Source organism: Teleopsis dalmanni, chromosome 2, assembly GCF_002237135.1.
Source record: "Teleopsis dalmanni isolate 2A chromosome 2, ASM223713v2, whole genome shotgun sequence".
In the NCBI taxonomy this organism is placed as follows: Eukaryota; Metazoa; Arthropoda; class Insecta; order Diptera; family Diopsidae; genus Teleopsis; species Teleopsis dalmanni.
Window position 1 is genome coordinate 4,311,357 of NC_051847.1, and position 15,405 is coordinate 4,326,761.

At 31.1% G+C, this 15,405-nt stretch overlaps 1 protein-coding gene across 1 annotated transcript; it reads right to left on the reverse strand.

Moving 5' to 3' along the window:
- Positions 1 to 919: 919 nt before the first annotated feature.
- LOC119684037 lies at positions 920 to 3,872 on the reverse strand. Its single transcript, XM_038097973.1, has 4 exons — positions 3,732 to 3,872; positions 3,455 to 3,602; positions 3,259 to 3,393; positions 920 to 999 (listed from the first exon to the last, which is right to left on the reverse strand). Exons 1-4 carry the CDS (start codon positions 3,870 to 3,872, stop codon positions 920 to 922), a joined length of 504 nt encoding a protein of 167 aa, XP_037953901.1.
- Positions 3,873 to 15,405: the final 11,533 nt, after the last annotated feature.

Genomic DNA, 15,405 nt, shown 5'->3' on the forward strand with positions numbered 1-15,405 from the left:
CCAAACTGTCTGTTAAGGAATACCTCAAATTATTTACCACTAAACCTACTTTTTTAAAGATGCTTGCAAGTATATTTCTAAGTTATAGTTGCGAGCAGAAGTTCTGTTCCCTTTTGCAAATATACATCAGTGTTTGTAATTATCTAATGAGTCACAATTTTACAGGCTGCAGTCTTAGCGATTAGGGAAACATATCAGCTAATCACAAGACACTATTGCCATTTTTATTGATAGTCAAGCAGCAATTTAAGCACATCAATCCTCCATTATAAAATCAAAGCTGTTAATTGGTACAGAACAGAAATTGGCAGACTAAACCGACTAGCTGATATCACTTTAATATGAGTTCTTGAACATAAGACAATTAAAGTTAACCAAAAAACAAACGATTTGGCTTACCTATGTACTTTACGTTTTTTAGGGGAACCGGTATGTGTTCACCAGAGAACTAGTTACTACTATCTTCTTTAACTAACTAACAATAAGTGGAAGACGGCTAAATCATAAGTAACTTCCTGTGCGATCGAGGTAAAAGACAAGATCTAGAAAATTCATCAATAACGACTGTGTGAATACTGCAAAGCTTACTCTGTAGTTCTATCTGCTTACTGGTGTATAGAAATCCACGCAGAGAAGGAAAAATTATCATTTTATCTTGATCATTTTTAAACAGACTACGTTTTTTGAGAATTTTGATGAAGGCTATTAAACGCTTATATTACATAAACGGTTCGGTTTAGCGGTTCAATACTGTAAACTAGTGATTCGATTTTCCTAGTCTTCTTCTGAACTTCAAAATTGGCTATGGTAACAGCAATAAACGAAAAAGTTCAAAATTTAAGTAATTTTAGCTGGGTTGACGATCAAAATTTTTATAACTTTCTTTTATAGTCTTTTAGTTAAACTTTTTTTAAAGTATTTATATCGTATTTATAACTGTAGTCTCGATATTTGAATTTGTGTCGATATGAATGTTTGTTAAGGCTTCCACAGAACTCTCTAAATCAGTTTGGATAGATTAGTTATTAAAAATTTCTATAAACTATTCACACCAATGGTTTATTTGGTTTCTGTTGAAGGTAAACATCTCACTGGACTCGATTTTTATTAATCTAATAATAATACCTGCTAATCTTTTTTTCATTCTTCTAATCTTTAGCAATAAAAGTTTAACAGGATTTTGTAGAATTTTTAAATATTTTATTCAATTTGTTACTCGTTTGAATATCATCTGATTGAGTTTTCCATTTTTAAATTATGATCCAGATTTCTATACTCATTCATAGTCATATGTTCTCATGCTCTCATACGAGTATGGAAGCAACTTTTTAAAAAACAAATTATATTATTGGCAAACTTTCTCTAAATTTAAAAAAATGTTAGGACACTAATTAGTTTATTATTAAAAAATTTCAACAATGAGCAACTTAATGACTCCAACAAAAAAGAGTGCCGAGAAAAAAATTCATAAAATCTTTTGCAGTATCACTGGGTTGAACGTATGCCATTTAAATAAACGACTTAGGGGCGTCCTTTTCCCTGTTGGCAAATAAAGTTGAAATTCGCTAAGTTTGCGGTAACGGTTAAAAATGTTTTTGCACATGCACCCACATATATTTATTCACTTTACTGTATTTCCTAAATATAAACTGGTAGATAAATGTCTCACAGTATTGGATAATACATGGATTCTGCAAATATTGCAAATTGTTAAAAAAGTGTTGGGTTCATAAACGTGAACTTGTATTTACATATGAACACGGGTAGATATGCGTGGATTTAGTAGTTACATTGTACGATATATGCGGTACATGCGATATATGTATGTGCGACATGAGTTATAAACCAACTTAACTTTAGAGCAACTGGCATTACCTAGCGAAATCATAAAACTTTCGCATTTAATATTTCAATGAAGTAAGCACAATTTAGAATTCATATAAATATACACACGTACATATATGTAGGTATATCCTTTCGTATTTATATTAATATTCATATAGTAAAATACGTACATAACATATCAGAGTTCTCTGATAAAAGCAACAGGTTTACCTACTACACTTAAGCAATTGGTTAGTAGAGTGCAGTGCAGTGGCTAACAATTGTTTTGTTGGAATCATATTAATACTTGTTTGTATGCGCTTGTATCTGTGGAGTTAACAAGTTTGATTGCATGTGCCTTTGCCCCAGAACGGTACGGTATCCGAAGCTCAAGGCTATACTTACCGATGTTTAAAGTAAACAATGTCTGATAATCTGTAGACTTTCCACGTTAAAAGCGAATTTTTATTATTTTAGGTAGCTGCTCACTTTGAAGGGGCGGTAGGAAATCGTCAATGCCTATTATTAAGCTTAAACCATTGGAGTTTGTTTAAAAAAATTCAAGTATATATATATACATATATAAATGAGTGCATATATATATTTTTTTGTAGTAAACTTTTTAATTTGTGAAACTTGCGCATTAATCGCGGTTACGTAGCGCCTCTATTGCAGCTTTAGTACTTTATGACTAAAATAGTAAGAACTTCAAGGAACTATGAACTGTCAAGTGTCACATTTTTTAATTCTTTTGGATGCAATACTTTAAAGTGTTTTGTGCCGTTTTGTGTGTGAGTGCGATACTGGTTCGTATTTTTGTAAAGTGTTGTCAACTTGCTTAGTAAGAGTTTTTGCAGCAGAACGCATGTATATATGTATGCGTACGTATGCATGTGTTTATATGTAGATACTATCCCAGTAGAAAACGGATCGATCCGTCATCGAAGACGTCTTCAAGACATGGATGCATACATGAAGACCGATCGATCCAAATGTATGACGGTCTTCGAAGACACTTTCATACAAATTAGCCAAATGTCTTCAATGAATTTTTGCGTACACGTCTCGAAGACCGTCTCGAAGACCATGTCTTGCATAACGGACGCATTCGACAGAAAGTTGTGCGCTCTTAGTGCAGTGCTCATAAAATTTTTTCACCCTTTTTTTTATTTCTACTCTTTTATTGCGCTCTTTAAATTTTAAATGAATTTCAATTTTCTCTTTAAATAAGTAGAAAGAAATTGTTGTATTTTGTACTTTTATTTATTTTATATAATAATTTTTTATATTACATTCAAAATTAAAAGTTTTAAAAGTAAATTAAACTTAAAAACTAGTAAACGTAATGAAAATTAATTTAAATAATTAACTTAATATAACATCTAATATCTAAAATTAACTAAAACTAATAAAAAATAATTTAAAGCATTTCGCTATCATCAATTGTTGAAGTCATCTCTCTTCCTTTTGCCCGAAAGTTTTGCTTATTTAATCGATTTTTTGCTAGTCTTAGCGCACTCCACAGGTCTCCTATAAAATCATTAAATGATTTTCCGTTTCTTGTCGATTCTGTAAATTGAAAAGAATTGTTATTTTTAAAAAGTAAATGTAAAATAAATTCAGTAATTACCAAAAATAGCATCCAGCAAAAAGGGATACTCCCGCAAAGACGTTTTCCCTTTTACCCCACCGCAGTTATGAGATAGAATTATGCTCTTGCTGAAGATGGCTTCAATGTTCGCAACATTCCCCGACAAGATTTTCTTCATTGATTCAATCTAAATAAAAGTAAAGAATTTAGGTTAATATAAATATAATATAGGTATATATTAAATGATATACTTAATGAATTAAAAATATATATATTCATAAGTATATTAAATAAAAATTTGTTGTTAAATACTTACAATTTCCAATTTTCGGTCTCCTTGCAATTCCTCATTAATAAATATTATTTCCTCATACGTTTTAAGAGGAAATTTTTGTGCCCACTGCACTAAATGTAGCCCCAAATTTTTTTTTAATAGAACATTGTTTTCGGCCAACATCTCTTAATATCAATATAATTTCCAGGAACTAAGTCACTATTTAATTTGTTTTTATTTAATTTCTTTTTTTTTAATATTTCATAGTTTAATGATTTTGTTTCTTTATTCATTTTGATTTTTTTAATATTTATTTCACAAATGTTTATTCACTACACTTCAAAATTATTGCGTCACTTCATTTATAAAACAAAGCGTCATCTGAGACAAAATTCAAATACGTTGCTATGACTACAAAAAATGAGAGAGAAAACAAAGAAAGAGTATTTACATTCATGTTTTGAGCAATTGTTTTGCAAATTTGCTTGAAAATGCGGACGCGGTATCAAAGACCGTCTTGAAGACAATGTCTTCGAAGACCACTTTTTCTACTGGGATATTGCAGCTAACAAATATTCGCACGTTTGTTATGTGCTGTATCCGTGTGTCGTTCTTCATTTTTTTTTTGTTTTTTTGTTTCTTTTTTTTTGCTCTCGTGAAACAATTAGAACTGTAATGTTCTACTGAATAAAAAACGTTGTGATGATGCTTTGCGTTCGCATTTGTATTCTCCCATATGGATAAATGTTTTAATTTTTCTTTGACATATGATATGCGCACTCAGCACATTTTCAAAAAACTTTCGTGTTAAGTATCCTGTCAGAGATCGTACTGAAAATGAAATAAATAAAATACTGATGCAAAACTTCTCATACTCATTTCTCTATATATGTGATATATGTGGATATAGATGCTATAGATGCCGTAGTGGTATATATCTCCAAGTTTGTTTTATTTTATACAAGTTGCTGCATATATACACACTGTATTTAATAGATACTTAAATACTGAGAGTCTAAGATAAACTTTAGATTTTGTACCACTAAGACCTTTCAATGTCTTTCCTCTTATTACACTTTAAAAAGAAAAATAATACCAATATTTTTAATATTATAAAAGTTTTCTCAAAAACAATGTTTGCCTTGAAAGTGCTTAACAAAAATCAGTACAATTACTAAAGCAAAAATATGTTCTCATTAAAATATGTTCCTAGATATTAATAAAAAGAGGCATTATTACCCATATTTTAAACAAGTTTTTATATCGACCACAAAACCCAAGCAAATTTCGCTATAATAGAAAGCCTCAACCGATAAGCTCCAGTATATGAAGCCAGTATATATCGTCCTAAACTTACTAGATTTAGTACATAAATATTCGTTATAGTACTGTGTCTTTTTACTAAAAATGAAGCTAATCAGTTTATATTTGGATTACATTTGAGATCGTATACCATCTCATATTTTCCCTAAGTTACTAAATTTAATATATATACTGTTAAATTTAATAGGAGAAGCTTGGAGTTTTTGAGCTCTGATCTATATATCATCAATAGCGCTACAATCGATGGAGACGATGTTTCTCTGATAGCGAAAATTAGACCGTTGCTAATTGTAAAATTGGTTAGTTTAACTGGTTTTAGTCGCAACAGAGTGTTACTTTCTATCTGTATAAAATACAGGCACCGTTTTCATGTCGTTTACCTTGAAATTGTTATTAACAACCCGCGCAGTTATTGAAGAAATTATTTTTGGAAGATTATATTTGTAATCTCCACAATGCTCATTAGTTTATAAACTCTTATATTATCAGGCTTGGAGATTTGTAAATTATATATTTAAATATTTCTATTACGTCCTCTATTTCACAGTTTCAGCATTCCTGGTCGAAAGAGACATCTAATTTTTGGCGATAACAACACACTGATTGGTGAGCTACTAGCACGAAATTTGCCACTTCCATCTTATCTCTGCTCAGTAGAATTTTTGATCTCGGTAATTTGTAAAATTATTTTCATAAGGAAAATATCTTTATGAATATTACTTTACTAATGCAAAGTGAAATAGATACATATTGTTGTACAAAACCACTATTAAATTTATCTCAACGTATGTAATATTTACTTCAAAGCTATTCAATTTATAGTCATTGTATGCTGAATTATCTATTTTCATACTATTCCCACAGATTTGCAGATATACTTTGTAAAGGGATATATACAAAATTTAAGCAAAAGATATAAATACAGAATAAAAATAAATCCCAAAATAGACGAAGTCTTTGAGTCCACAAAAGTACTTAGTTTCAAAACAAGCTTTTAAAATTATAATGTAGTACGTTAGTTTTACCAGCTATATCATCCAATTGAATAAAGTGGCTTATTAAATTTCAGGTATATAATATAAACAGGTATATAAACAGTTTGTGAATGTAAATTTAATAAAAAATTGAAAAAAATAACAATATGTATTAAATCATGAAGTTTACAGTATAAACGATCAGTACTGTCAAGGTTATATGTGTTTTCAAGATGGTGTAATCGTTTGATTTTAAAAAACAAATACAAAATACAAAAATAATAATAGTATTTGAACTAGGAGAAATATTATCAATAAATATTGATTAAAAACTCAAAAAATAGTATCAAAAAGTAAATTTAATTTCATCAATAATAAACTAACATAGTAGCTACTTTCTAGTTATTCAAAGCATCTTGAAAAAGCTTTATGAGCCTTTCTTTAATATTACTTATGGATCGTGTTTTCAGTATATAACATAAAGGGTATCCAAATTTTAGTAAAGGAAAGCTAACATTTTTCTTAATAAAATATGAGTTTCCTTTGTGGTGTGTTATATTTACTAAAATTTTCATCACTAAACCCGCCTTCTAAATGAATGGTGTCCTTTCAGAGCTATTGTTTTTTTCGTCGTAGTGTTAAAATCCATTTTTAATATTTTTTTACTGACATCTCCGCAAACAGATTCATTTGTTACCGCATTTTACTGTTTTTCCTACTACTTGATGCTTCTTTCTTTAACTAAAGTTGCAAAAAATAAATCTGAACGCTATGTCACATAAAAACTAACCATAACGAAAACAAAAAACTTTCCCAAAGAAAAACACTAAAATCGCAAATTGTGATAAGAACACATTTAATGGAATAAAAACGCTGGCCTCAACATTATTTTATTGCTAAAACTGCGCGAAATCCGCTACTACGAAACCTAAACTAACCAACAGAGAAAGATACAAAAAAGGAAATATAACCAAAAATGCAATTAAATGATAAAACATAACTTTAACTTGTAAGCAAATTTGTGGAAATTTTATTTGAAAATGTTATTATAAATGCATGAAGTTTAGATAAATTTATATCAACAAGTATGTTTAAATAATACTATTATCAATATGCCATTTAACCGTTTGAACTCTTTTTCTTATAATAGAAATTGTTATAGATCTTAATGGTTCAATTACATACTTACCACTATAGAAGTCTCACCAAACACTATGGTACATTGAGGTCCACCATGAGATTTACCATTACTTTTACCAGAAGATACTGTATTGTTGACACCACAATTGCCACCACACCTACAGATACTCTAGGGGATGTTAATCTATTAGCTGAATGTTCGAAGCGTTCATTCGCAACATCCTATCTTGCGATCACCTTGCCTTTTCTCTTCCTTCTTTTGTTTTTTTTTTTTTGTCGAACCAGTTACCGATCCATCCTTTAACAAGTTAACCAAACTAGACATGTCATCGTCCGACCTATTGCTCTTTCTAGATTCAATCACCGCAGTAGGGGAACAAAACACTTGAGAGACATGTTTTTGTTAAGGTCACCATAATCATGATACAGGTTGTCGTACTAATGTTAGCAGATGCAAAGCCCTACTCAATTTTTGTCTTCGCCTTTTAATTTGTCCTTTAGAAAAACCTTATATGGAAACCAATGCTGTCACAATATCAATAGATGCTGTGGTGTTCTCTAAACATACACTCGGAAATCAAAATATTTGTAAGCATGAGCAGCTACGCAAAGGTAAGAACCTTTGTGGTAAAAATCTTTTAAACAGTACTGGAATTTATAGGACTTGTCTGTTCCTCCTGAACTGCATCTAATTGTTCTAAGCCTATCCCCAAATGAAGTGAGTCTGTGAACAAAATGCCTCTCTTAAGATTTTTACACTAGATTTTAAACACTAAATACTTTGCGTATAACTTCTCACATATGCTTATAGGCATAAAATAATTTTAATAGCAAAGTTATTTCCAGTTTTACATATCTCAGCACTTTTGATTGCAGCAATTTCACAAAAGATCAAAAATTATATTTACTTTAATATGAAGTAATATTAACCTATTTATGTCTGTTATACAGGTTATTGCACAAATAAATAAATAACACATAATTTGTATAAAATTTAATATAACAACTACTGATCAGCTAATACGGTGTTTCTTTGGACAAAGATTTATTTCTTTAGAAGATTGCTACTGCAAAGAATTAACACATCCTGATACAGCTGAATAAAACTAATCAAATTTTTTATTTATAACGGTTGCCCTAATGTGGATGGATGAGAAAGTTTTTTATATTTATATAGCATAACAACCAAACTCAGACTTAAGCGAGTGCTATTATATTATAATAATAGTAGGAATAGGAATAAACGCGGTACTAGCTCCCATCGGAGCGGAGCACTGCGACCATGATTGATCTTTTGTGCTGCTACAGACACTAATCGAACAGAAGATATTTCGCCTCCTAATGTCAAAAGGGCAGTCAAAATAGTAGTTCTGGACAGTCTCAGAGAATGCGACTGGTAGTCTCGCCTGCTTCCAAGCAGACTCGACAATCTAGATAATCTATCTATCTAGATAGATAATAATAGTATTACATATAAATTGTATTAGATTTATATATTATTTTCGTCTATTAATTAAAAAATCAATTACTGAAACGATTTTTTTTATTTTAAATTTTAACAGTAGAATGAATATATTCAAAAGATCTTCTCTTTGTATGAAGAATCACTCATAAAATGGCGGAATTGCGACATGTATAACATTTTTGTGAATAACCCTCATGCTATGCAATCAGGACAATTGAATTGTTAAAGTGCCATGCTGTTGGTGAGAATTTAGCAAACAGTAAAAGGATTTTATAGCATAATGGCTAACAAAAAGGAGACAAGTTAAGTTGATGTGCTCCACATAAAAAAAAAAACTTTATCAATAAAAGTAAATCCTGCAACAAATAGAGAAAAAATTAAAAGCGTCAAAATAAAACTCCTCTAAAATGAATTCTGAAGAAAGGATAAAGTAAAATTGAAAGAAGAAATTGCAAATTCAAACGACTAAAATTCATGGCGTCGTATTTAAGTGCTTCGAATATAAATAATTTTATTTTTTATTTAATTTGAAAATGGTCTTCAAAATTTTATTCTCCCGAGTCCGAGCTGCCTAATTCGAAGTCATATTGATAATAAAAAACTGCAATCTTATTTAAGAAATGCAACTAACTTGGGTATTATTAATTTCATTAAATTTATTAGAGGGCAAAATTTTTACGACTACCTTCCAAATTTTAGGCCAGGCGCTTTATGCTCCTTGTTCTTTACGTTCTTTACGTTCATTAGTGAACACAGTAAATAATTTTATTGCACTTTAGGGCAATTAGAGAAACATGAATGATAAGCAGCAAAAATCACAGTCAAATGTCAACGGGAAACCAGTGCTATTAGGCGAATGAGCGAATGAGTGAATGAGCGCATGAAAGGAACATCAACTTAGCAAGCAGAATGACCATAAACGAAAGGAGCGTAATTGCTGTCGACTGACTTCTGAAATGTCCTTTTATTTAGTTTGTGTACATACGGTGTGGCTCACGTCGGAAGGTCTTGTCATTTCATTACGTTGTAATGGCACGTGACATACATGATAATGAGGTGAAAGGATTAGCAAAAAAACCTCTTATACCTCGCATGAAATCAACAATAGTGGAAAAGTAATAAAAACAAAAAGGGCAGCAGTGACAATAGAATTCGAATTAGAATATGTTGGAGTCACTAAACCAGACAAAAGATTCTTGATGTCGGCTGGCCCATAAATGAGTTATTTCCGCAACCTACCCGTAAGATTTTCATTTGTAATTCAACATGCGTAAAAATAATTGTATTTGCTCTAAATGTTACAAACGTGTGCATCTATCGTACAATCCATGCAAGTGATTACATATTCACAAACACTTATACAGGTGTTCAAGATTGAAATATCCGTCTTACCCTCAAATCAAATAAAGACCAGCTTGCTGCTTGAAGGTGTAAATTATTTATATTACCGATTTTTATCTTAATACGTTTTTAATTCAATTTTAATAGGACAATTCTTCTATGAATCAATTACAGTAACATAAATACCTACATTGATTCCGCTTTTTTTATGCTTCAATTTTATTGTTATGCTTTTCCAATACTATGTGATTTTACAGAGGTGATTGATTTGCTCTAATCGCCAAAAATTCTTTAATTATGATTTAAAGACCATAATTAAGTGCAGAATATTTTCTTTTTTATTGGCAACACATTTCATCCCAATAAGTAACTTTAACGTACCAGCGAACAAATTTTTTTAACCACTTTGACATGAGAAGCTTTCAAATTAAGATGAATTTTATCTAATGTAATAGTTAGGATGATATTTCAATTATCTATCTAAATTACTGTTGTTCTGCAGGAATGATCACATGTCGGGATAAATGAATACTTTTTCTGACAACTGAAGCGCACGGCTAATAAGGGAACACCAATTATATAGATATAATTCCACTAATTTTATAATTTGAATCTGCTAAAGTATGTTATAACATATAATATCTTCACATAAACAACAATTCTCTAGAAACAATAAAAACTTGTTTGCACAACTAAATTCCTTCAGTTGCTGTATAATATCTCTGTGTGTATGACGAATGAAATGAAAGTTACTGACCTGTAGATTACAAGGTACATAACATACGACGGAACGAAAATTATCGGCCTAATATACCATACTAAATTCCTTCAGATGCTGTATAATATCTCTGTGTGTATGACAAATGAAATGAAAGTTACTGACCTGTAGATTACAAGGTACATAACATACGACGGAACGAAAATGATCGGCCTGCTGGTTAAAAGACACCATATCACCATATTATAATAATAAAGTTACCTACCCGCTAGTAGCAAGGTACATAACATATATTTCAACGAAAATAATCAACCTGCTGGTTATGAGGCACAACCCATATGCAAGCTGCAGAGACCAGGAGATTTAGTATGTGAAAATAAATGCAGCATTTTCTAATTTCCAAACTCTCTTAATGTATTTTTTTAAATATCGAAATATTGATTAAACGCCTTAAAGAAATACTAGACTATACGTGACTGCTATCAACAGCAGTATTATAGTAGCATTTTAAATGATGATACGAAATTTATGTATGCTAAGTTCGTACTTACACCTATATTTAATTGACAAATATATAAGGCAAGCTGTTACATATATAATATCTAATAATGGCACACACAATATTGTTTTATTGCTAACAAATAATATGAACCATTCGCTATGATATAGGCAATAACCATTTTTCTATATGCTAAGTTCAATTTCATATGTGGTGACACCAGAAGCAGCCTCGCTTCACGATAGATCAATTGCAATTAAAAACGAGCTTCCAGCAATGGTAACATTTGATAAAGTGGCAGTCATCGCTATCTGCGGCTGAAGCAAAGAAAGTCGATCCCTCGTGAGTGGAGCAACAAGCAACACCTTTCAAGATCACGGGGTCATGTATACTCCAACGACAACGATACTGACGCTCTTTCGCTAGAAGTGGGTAATGTGACACTAGACACAATTTCATGTCAGCTCGGCTCGGCTCGGCTACTACTGAAAACTCGCATCTGAAAATAGTGCTGCGGTGAAGCACTGGTAGAACTCTTGCTTGCGCTTCAGATAGCTATGTTTGAGGGCACACAGAGCTTTGCTATAGTTAAAATAAACGATATTTCTTTAAAAAGTTTGATGAATACGTAATAAAAACTTAAAAAAAAACTGTAGCTATCTGTCAAATGGATATGAAAAGCTTCACGAAGCTAAATGTAACCTTTTTTTTGCGCTATTGAAAGTTTTGACTGCGAATTAAATAATTAAAATTTTAGAGTTATAAAAACTTCACCAAATTTTAAATCTTAAAAACTTTAAATGATATTATGACTAATGTGCTCTACTGCTAATTTTAAAGCTTAACATTTAACATACAGAAGTAAAAACTTTGATTCGTTAAGAAAAATTGAAAAAAATGGCACATAATTAAGTATTTTATATGGAACTGATAAGTACTCATACATTTCCCTTGCTAAACTCTTGCAATCAAAATCGTTAGAGCGCTAATATATATTAGAGCACCCACCCATTACCAAACGGGTGCAAATGTACTCCTATTAGAGTAAAACACAAAACAACAAATATAAAATTTTGACTTCCGTAGTATGAACGTTCAATCCAAAATACGTGCATATATACCCATTATCAGGCACTTTAACACCCACATACCTTTCAACTTTACTGTATGTACTTTTGATGCATTTCCATTTCAATTACGATACCACATTGACCAAACCGCACTCAAGGTAGACAATTTGCAAATTAAATCCTCCCATTTTTCTTACATGTGTGTTCCAGCAGTAGGTTAATGCAGATGCTGTGTGTATTATCGCGTCTGAACAAAATAACATACGTAAATGAATGCATGTAGCAAAACGCAGAATCGCCTCTATTTACAAAGCAAAAGGATCTAGTCGAAAGGTATAACAACGAATGTCATGCACACACAATTATCCATTACGGAGCATCCCACATAAATTGCTCACTTACCAAAATATGCGCACAATGTTCGAACTTAAATGCTGCATTAATGCACCAACGAAGTAAAAAGCGAAATTCTATGAAATGGTTTGACCATTTGAGTTTTATTAATTGCGTATCTCTCACTCATTAATTAAAGTGTCATAAGTCTCTTAATGCCCGCAAAACAAAAACGGCAACAATTTTTCTGAAAAATCAATTAGTTGCAATTTTTCTCTATTGCATTAAATAAAAATCTTAATTTTATACGTTTGCCAATTTATTATTCTTTTTATAGTTTCCTCTTTTTTTGTTCTGTTTTTGATACTGCTTGCTAGCACTTTTGCAATTCTTAATTTGCACTGTATTTAACTCTCTATCCCAAATTGCTGAGACTAGTCTCGAGGCAAATAAGGCTAGAAGACAAACAATTCAGATCTGGCAACGCAAATGGTCAAGTTCAAACAAGGGAAGGTGAACCTTCTTACTCATCCCTGATGTAGAAATATGAATTAAGAGAGGACACGGTAAGGTAAGCCAGGCCATGGCTGTTTCAAGACCTACCTATACACCTGACCTGCTTGTCCTGAAATGGAAGACAACACAGAACACTTGAGAGTGGAATTAGCAGCGGAGTTAGGCGAACCAGTATCTACTGGAAACTTAATGTCCTTCATGCTTATTTCAGCCAACAACTGACAGATAGCGGATTCAATTATTTCATCTTTGATGAAATCATCTTTTTGATTATTTTGGTCAAGTTTAAATGCCTTATTGCTGGATTGATGTTCAGTACAATAGCTATTATGTTTGCCTGGGCATTCTAAGTATATTTTTAACGGTCAGTGAGTGTTATCATATTTGGTATATCTTATCAGTTTCAGATTTACCTACCCACTCATTTGTATTACTAAATTCAATTTGAATTATTTAACTGGACTTACATAGATTGAAGTAATTACAAAGTTCGATCGCATATATATCCACTTGCATAATAGTATTTTTTTTTTCGAGTATCTTCTAAAACGCCTAAGAATTCGGTCAGTGAACTGTCTGTGAGTGAGCTGTCTGTGTGCCATTTAGATGTCATGCTCCGGTTTATCTTGTAAGTTCCATACATACCTTTCTACTCATTGTTGCCACTTAATTATTTTTTCAGCTATGCAGTATAACAACTAAAAATTATTGCCTCTCAGTAAGGGAGAAGAGAGATTGCTGGCAGGTTAAGTAATGAATTATCTGATCAAATATTACTAGCTCAACATATGGGTTAATATCTGTCTTTGATATGGGAAAGAAAGAAAAAATTGGGGTTCATAATTAGAACCCTCTGCTCCTATATTCTATTCTATACTGAATCTCTTGCTTATTTGATTTAATTGAAAATATTGTACAAATATTTTTTAATATTTGTATTTATTTTTTATTTTTATGTTTCAATTAAAATGTACGAATTTAAATAATTATTTAAGGAAACGTCGTTCAAAGGAAATTTCAAACTTTTAACTGTCAACTGTAACAAATCAGCCTAAAGAATGAAATAAATAAATTAATAATAATAAAAATTGTCCTTTAAATTACTATTGGAATATGTCAATACAAAAACTATAAAAATTGGGAAAAAATCGCATCCGAACTCAATGCCAGTTACGTATTTAAATGAATTTTAAATGTCGCATACGACTGTTACGGTGAAAATTCCCTCTTCTGTGAATAATCTGTATCTCACACTTTTAAACTTAGCATTGCGGTTGCGGTTCCTATTCTGGCTGGATAATATTTTGAATTTCTTTAACCACATTGAAATTTTCTCCTAATATTTGTTTTTACATGAAACCACGAATGTCCAACGGTCTACACAAAAATTCTAATATAACGACACCATCCAATAGATTTATAGATAAATTACAGTAACACAAACATGTTATCACAAAAATACTTTAAATTTACTTATATATTCATCAAATTCGTAAACTACGAATAGTACAGAGTCAAAACTTTGGATTTATTTTGGATTTACAAATTTAATGAAAATATCTTTATCTAAAGAAAATTATACAACCTAAGAAATGAATACTTCTTGAATATAAGAATACAAGAAAAGGAATAAAAAAAAAAGAAAAATATTTAATGAGTCCTACATTAAGTACTTTTTGGTTGCAATATGAAAACTTATTTCTACATCAATGCAACATATTGTGCACCTGGGATGTGATGACGAAGTGGTCATGGCTTCTCCAACAATTCAATATACGAGTCACATGCGAGTTATATACGAGTTTTAAGTTTTTACCTTCGAATGTAGTGAAATGATAACAGTAACCGTATGTTTTATTATGAACATGTCCTCTCTCTCTCTCTCTCTCTCTCGCATTTATTTTCTCTAGCCATCTCTCTCTGTTTCGACCTCTTTTTCCCGTCTCCCTCCTTTCCTAGAGTATAGACTTTATACGAACCATAAAAACTTATTATTTATGAGAAATATAAATTGATGATAACTCATAATTACAATATGTACTAAACAATCCGTGTCTGTCATATTAACTAAACAAATCCTGTTATAGTTTACTGTGTGTGTTTTTTCAATTCTGAGCCATCGGCTAAGAGAGTTTAGTCTGGTTGCTACTAACTTATCTTGCTGTTTTACCAAAAGTCAATGAAGTAACAATTAATGAATTATCGGAAATAATGAATCGGAGCTCCAATAATTTGCTTTGAAACTGACTATCTTACTTTGTTGAGCAACCTTAAGTAGCTAGCCTTTTTGAATGATTGCCACCAAAAGACAGCACCGTATAAAAGAAAAGTTTGAAT

What these genes read in the sequence shown, in the direction of transcription:
- LOC119684037 (XM_038097973.1), bottom strand. Translation starts at nt 3,872, where the DNA reads ATGTTGGCCGAAAACAATGTTCTATTAAAAAAAAATTTGGGGCTACAT. An exon ending in TTTGCTGGATGCTATTTTTG is followed by an intron (nt 3,394 to 3,454) that starts GTAATTACTGAA and finishes TTCAATTTACAG; the next exon opens with AATCGACAAGAAACGGAAAA. An exon ending in GACTTCAACAATTGATGATA is followed by an intron (nt 1,000 to 3,258) that starts GCGAAATGCTTT and finishes AAACTGATTTAG; the next exon opens with AGAGTTCTGTGGAAGCCTTA.